Source organism: Homarus americanus, unplaced genomic scaffold (genome assembly GCF_018991925.1).
Source record: "Homarus americanus isolate GMGI-L3 unplaced genomic scaffold, GMGI_Hamer_2.0 scaffold60365, whole genome shotgun sequence".
Lineage (NCBI taxonomy): Eukaryota > Metazoa > Arthropoda > Malacostraca > Decapoda > Nephropidae > Homarus > Homarus americanus.
Genome location: NW_024726307.1, coordinates 25560 through 32500, shown reverse-complemented (window position 1 = coordinate 32500; position 6941 = coordinate 25560). Strand labels below are relative to the sequence as shown.

Sequence of the window (6941 nt, the reverse complement as noted above, 5' to 3'; positions counted from 1 at the left end):
TTAAACCGTCGTTCTCAAAGGGATAAATCATCGTTCTCAAAGGGTTAAATTGCCGTTCTCAAAGGGTTAAATCGTCGTTCTCAAAGAGATAAATCATCGTTCTCAAAGGGTTAAATCGTTCTCAAAGGGTTAAATTGCCTTCTCAAAGGGTTAAATCGTCGTTCTCAAAGGGATAAATCATCGTTCTCAAAGGGTTAAATCATCGTTCTCAAAGGGTTAAATCGCCGTTCTCAAAGGGTTAAATCATCGTTCTCAAAGGGTTAAAATCGGGTTAAATTATCGTTCTCAATGGGTTAAATCATCGTTTTCAAAGGGTTAAATCATCGTTCTCAAAGGGTTAAACCGTCGTCTTCAAAGGGATAAATCATCGTTCTCAAAGGGTTAAATCATCGTTCTCAAAGGGTTAAATCATCGTTCTCAAAGGGTTAAATCATCGTTCTCAAAGGGTTAAACCGTCGTCTTCAAAGGGTTAAATCGCCGTTCTCAAAGGGTTAAATTATCGTTCTCAAAGGGTTAAATCATCGTTCTCAAAGGGTTAAATCATCGTTCTCAAAGGGTTAAACCGTCGTCTTCAAAGGGTTAAATTGCCGTTCTCAAAGGGTTAAATCGTCGTTCTCAAAGAGATAAATCATCGTTCTCAAAGGGTTAAATCGTCGTTCTGAAAGGGTTAAATCGTCGTTCTCAAAGGGTTAAATCGCCGATCTCAAAGGGTTAAATCGTGTTCTCAAAGGGCTAAATCGCCGTTCTCAAAGTTAAATCATCGTCCTCAAAGGGTTAAATCATCGTCCTTAAAGGGTTAAATCATCGTCCTTAAAGGGTTAAATCATCGTTCTCAAAGGGTTAAATCATCGTCCTTAAAGGGTTAAATCATCGTTCTCAAAGGGTTAAATCATCGTCCTTAAGGTTACGATATTTGTCGTAAAGTTTAAATCGTCGTTCTCAAGAGGTTAATCCCCACATCGTCGTAAAAGGGTTAAATCATCGTCCTTAAAGGTTAAATCGTCGTTCAAAGGGTTAAATCATACGTCCTTAAAGGGTTAAATCATCATCCCTAAAGAGTTTGATCATCGTCCTTGAGGTTAAATCATCGTCATAAAGGGTTAAATCATCGTCTGTAAAGGGTTAAATCATCCTTAAAGGGTTAAATCATCGTCGCCAAAGGAGTTAATCATCTCGTCCTTAAAGGGTTAAATCATCGTCCTTAAAGGGTTAAATCATCGTCTTCAAAGGGTTAAATCATCGTCCTTAAAGGGTTAAATCATCGTCTTCAAAGGGTTAAATCATCGTCCTTAAAGGGTTAAATCGTCGTTCTCAAAGGGTTAAATCATCGCCTTAAAGGGTTAAATCATCATCCTTAAAGGGTTAAATCATCGTCTTCAAAGGGTTAAATCATCGTCCTTAAAGGGTTACGTCACCATAAAAACAAGAAAATTAAATTAGTGGACAGTAATAGAAGTTCCTAAACCTGACTATTAAACCCGACTATTAAACCGGACTATTAAACCGGACTATTAAACCGGATTATTAACCCGAACTATTAAACCGGATTATTAAACCGGACTATTAAACCCGACTATTAAACCGGACTATTAAAGCCGACTATTAAACCGGACTATTAAACCCGACTATTAAACCCGACTATTAAACCCGACTATTAAACCCGACTATTAAACCCGACTATTAAATGGACTATTAAGGCAAACTATTAAGCGTTATTAAGCCCGACTATTAATTTGACATTAAACCGGACTATTAAACCCGACTATTAAACCAAATTATTAAACCGGACTGTAAACCCGACTATTAAACCCGACTATTAAACCCGACTATTAAACCCGACTATTAAACCCGACTATTAAACCTGACTATCAAACCGGACTATTAAACCCGATTATTAAACCCGACTATTAAACCGGACTATTAAACCCGACTATTAAACCCGACTACTCCATCTTGTTATGACTCGGGTCGTGGTTCTCACACAGAAAGGTCAACAGTGTGGCAGTCATAAGTCAAGCCTTTGACCTGTGTGTGTGTTTTAGTACAACCAACCAGTCCTGAGTTTATCATTTAATATGTTACACCTCTCACCTCCACCTCTCCCCACAACAAATACTGTACCAGACCCTTCCTCACTGTCCGACAAAAACTAATCAATCTTTCTCTCATACTAGATTCGTGAATTGGTTAGGTTTAAGTTATGGGTTGGTTATGGTTAGGTTAGGTTAGGTTAAAGATGATTTAATTAGTTTAGCTTAGGGATTTATTTTGGTGAGGCGAGGTTAAGTTAGGTTTACGCTGGAAGGTTAGGTTAGGTTAGGCTGGGTTAGGTTAGGTTAGGTGTGGGAATTAGGAACTCTCTCGTGAGCCAACTTCCTCCTTCATTGTTCCCCGAGAACTGATCCACCTCACGCGGCTCTGTCCTTCCACCACCACCTACACCCACGATGCCAGCTGACTTTATCAAAGACCTGACACCTGACCACAGTAAGCTTCTCTCTCCCCATTCTTCTCTCCCCACCTTTTCTTCTCTCCCACACATTAACTTCTCCCCACACTAACTCCTCCTCTCCTCCTCTCCCCCTCCCGGTCTCCTCCTCCTCCCGGTCTCCTCCTCCTCCCGGTCTCCTCCTCCTCTAGTCTCCTCCTCCTCCCGCTCTCCTTCTAGCCTTAGGATGACGCGTCTGGAGTTAATCATTACTAATCCTTCTGTCTTAGCCTCAAGAGGCTTCATCCTTCTCAAGTCCAACTTTCAGGAGGTTGTGTACGTTCCCCAAAATTTCCTCCTGACGGGAAAGTGTGTATGTGTGTATGTGTGTGTGTGTGTGTGTGTGTGTGTGTGCTGTGTGTGTGTGTGTGTTGTGTGTGTGTGTGTGCGCGTGTGTGTGTGTGATCAATATGCAATATCTTCCAAACGTTAACATATTCTTTTGTTTACTCTATGTAATGATAAGAAGTAATCCCTGGGGTGACGGTGTTTGTCACTGTAACACGAGGCAATACAGAGGCCGAGTTATTGTTATTGTTGGCAGACAGCTCAGGTAAAGGTTACTGTGTTCACTGAGGCGCCGTCTTACTGAGGCCTAAAGACATTTCAAGTGGGAAATTTTTCAACTGGTGGAAGTTAGGTTCGGTTAGGTTAGGTTAGGTTAGGTTAGGCTAGGCCAGGTTAGGTTAGGTTAGGTTAGGTCAGGTTAGGTTAGGTTAGGTCAGGTCAGGTTAGGTTAGGATGGCTCGTGTAGCTTGAAGCACATTTAAGTGGTCCTGTTTTTTGTTTTAACTGTGAACTATGTGTTGTCCTAACCATAAGGTTAGGTTAGCTTAGGTTGTGTGTTTGAAATTTTTTTTGTAAAATTACCGATACAGGGTTTGCATGCCGGTCATTTTGTAAAATAACCGATTCCGCAAAAAAAAAACCCGCAACAATACACACTGCCTCAGTCAGTGCTGTTATGACCTGCACCCAACAGTGACGTCACCACACACCCTCCTTCAGCCTACCAGAGTATGTAGACCTATGACTTTGCTAACCTAACCTAACCTAACCTAACCTAACCTAACCTAACCTAACCTAACCTAACCTAAACTAACCAAACCTAACCGGAACATTAGTTAGTTCCAAAAGCTCGGCCAATGTCTGGCAAGTAAAGACACGAACCGACTACTTGAGCCAGGACGAGGCGAGGGCGTTCAGGGATATACTGTGTGCTCGACTTCACCCTAAGGTACAAATACGGTTTCCAGGTTTACCGCGACAGTATACCGTAAAAAAATTTAAAAAATAAATAAAATACCTTTGTTTTTTAAGTGTGGAGGGGGGGGGGTCATTGCTACACCTTCAGGATGGTTGTAGGTCACGTGAACTCAAAGGGCTGTGGTCATATTGGGGCCTACAGTAGTCCTTATAAGGCCCAATTCTAATAGGCCCCTGTTATAACAGCGACGATACTAATCTAAACCATGAGGATTAGCCCCTATTAGGAGTAGAACCCATTAATCTAGGGCCTATGAGACGAAATAACAGGAATAAACGACCGAAACGAAATTGCTTGTGTGAAACAGACCATTTTTCTTCTCCCTGATCAAATCAAGCGCTCCTACCACGCCACCACTCTATCCCTAAGTAAAACTGTTAATACATCAGCCTCAAGAAACTAAACTAACCTAACTATACCTCAAAGGGCAAGAGGGATTTACTGTACCGTTAACGTGGGGTGTGGGGGAGTCATTGTCATTATGGGGGAGTTGTATCGGGATGTGAGGGACTTAATGGGATGTGTTGAGTTTTCCTTATTTATGTGATCTCTCTCTCTCTCTCTCTCTCTCTCTCTCTCTCTCTCTCTCTCTCTCTCTCTCCTCTCTCTCTCTCTCTCTCTCTCTCTCTCTCTCTCTCTCTCTCTCTCTCTCTCTCTCTCTCCCTCTCTCTCTCTCTCTCTCTCTCTCTCTCTCTCTCTCTCTCTCTCTCTCTCTCTCTCTCTCTCTCTCTCTCTCTCTCTCTCTCTCTCTCTCTCTCTCTCTCTCTCTCTCTCTCTCTCTCTCTCCTCTTTCCTCTCTCTCTCTCTCTCTCTCTCTCTCTCTCTCTCTCTCTCCTCCTCTCTCTCTCTCTCTCTCTCTCTCTCTCTCCCTCTCTCTCCCTCTCTCTCTCTCTCTCTCTCTCTCTCTCTCTCTCTCTCTCTCTCTCTCTCTCTCTCTCCTCTCTCTCTCTCTCTCTCTCTCTCTCGTTCACCTGCAGGTACCCGACGGCCACGTGTGAGGAGGCTGAAAGAATCTCTGTAAATGCTAAATCAACAATGTGGATTACATGAGAGTAGACACAACAAAGGAGTATTTTAGTAGCATGGTTAGGTTAGGTTAGGTTAGGTTAGGTTAGGTTAGGTTAGGTATCACGAGGGAAAATCTGACTTGACTTTAGAAAGGTTAAGTGAACTATAGATGGCACAGATTACTGATAATATATACAAATAACTTCAAACAATTCCCATTAACCCACGTCAACACATTCCAGGTTTAACATACAGTATACTCATGGAAGCTCCGGCCAAAAGGGAACTGTAAATTGATTTTGCATTTTCTGAAGCGAAGTTTGTCATTATAGGAAACGCAAAATGAATGTTTAACTAATCATGTTTAGAATGATCCAACATTACGACTTAACTGTTTAAAATAACATAATATATACCACGTACTGTTAATCATCTTTCTCTTCTTCACAACTACTTACGTCAGTTCATAATTTATAACATTAACACTTCTTGGTGGTCCACAATATAACATGTACTGTACTGTGTCATGCGAGACCAAGTGACTATACTCGTGTACTGTCAACAGGAGATATGACACACAGGGTTTAGGTATGAAGGGACTGTTGTCTTTGCTCCTTCTTGCTCAATGTGTGTAATGAGGACACCGTTTGTTGGGTGGTGCGGGTGGAGGTGGGTGGTGCGAGTGGAGGTGGAGTGTACTTGGTGGAGTGGGTTGGTGCGGTCAGTGGGTGGTGCGGGTGGAGGTGGGTGGTGCGGGTGGAGGTGGATGGTGGGTGGAGGTGGATGGTTGCGGGTGGAGGTGGGTGGTGCGAGTGGAGGTGGGTGAGTGCGGATGGAGGTGGGTGGTGCCGGATGGAGGTGGATGAGGCTATAGGGTACCATCCACAACCTCCCTCACCCAACCTATGGCCCAGCACAAGAGCCACACCTTCACCACAGCCCACACACGGGGCCACACCTTCACCACAGCCTACACCCGGGGCCACACCTTCACCCCAGCCTCACACGGGGCCACACCTTCCACCACAGCCTACACACGAGGGCCACCTTCCTACAGCCTACACGGGCCACCTTCACCCCAGCCTACACGGGGGCCACCTTCACCCCAACCTACACGGGGCCACACCTTCACCACAGCCTACACACGGGCCACACCTTCACCACGCCTACACGGGGCCACACCTTCACCACAGCTACACTCGGGGCCACCTTCACCCCCAGCCTCACACGGGGCCACACCTTCACCACAGCCTACACACGGGGCCACACCTTCACCCCAGCCTACACACGGGGGCCACACCTTCACCCCAGCCTACACACGGGGCCACACCTTCACCACAGCCTACACACGGGGCCACACCTTCACTAGCTACACACGGGGCCCACACCTTCACCACAGCCTACACACGGGGCCACACACCTTCACCACAGCCTACACACGGGGCCACACCTTCACCCCAGCCTACGAGGTACAGCACCACAGCCTACACACGGGGCCACACGCCCCAGCCTACACGGGGCCACGCCTACCACAGCCCTACCTCGGGCCCTTCACACCCCAGCCTCCACACGGGGCCACACCTTCACCACAGCCTACACACGGGGCCACACCTTCACCCCAGCCTACACACGGTAGCTCAGTTGTTGTACTTGACAGCCGGGAGTGACAAACTCTCCTCAGTCATGACAGCTTGAACAAAAACATAAAATGGTGATCATCAGAAGACTTGACCAACCTCTTATAGCATTGATCATAACGTCAGTCACCTTTAACCAAACCTAACCAAAATCTAACCAAAACCAAACCTAGCCAAAACCATACCAAAACCAAACCTAGCCAAAACCATACCAAAACCTAACGAAATCAAACCAAAACTAACCAAAACCTAACTTAACCAAACGTAACCTAGGAGAATTTGTCTTTTATGTAGTACCCATATTCAAAAAGGGAGACAGAGCATCAGCGTCAAATTACCGGCCATTCAGTTTGACGTCAGTAGTGGGGAAATTTCTTGAATCAATTATAGCAGATAGCATCCGATAGCATCTAGAGAAAAGCAAATTAATCTACGACTCTCAACATGGGTTTACAAAGGGAAAATCTTGTCCAACAAATCTGCTGACTTTTTTAGGAAAGTCTTCGAGGCAGTAGATAATGACGAAAATTACGATGTTATT

The 6941-nt window shown here is 44.8% G+C and overlaps 1 protein-coding gene across 1 annotated transcript; it reads left to right on the top strand.

The window, feature by feature from the left end:
* Window positions 1–2447: 2447 nt before the first annotated feature.
* Window positions 2448–6430, top strand: LOC121865599 (extensin-like). The gene is made up of 2 exons (XM_042365109.1): window positions 2448–2487; window positions 5733–6430. Exons 1-2 carry the CDS (start codon window positions 2448–2450, stop codon window positions 6428–6430), a joined length of 738 nt encoding a protein of 245 aa, XP_042221043.1.
* The last annotated feature ends 511 nt before the right edge of the window (window positions 6431–6941 follow it).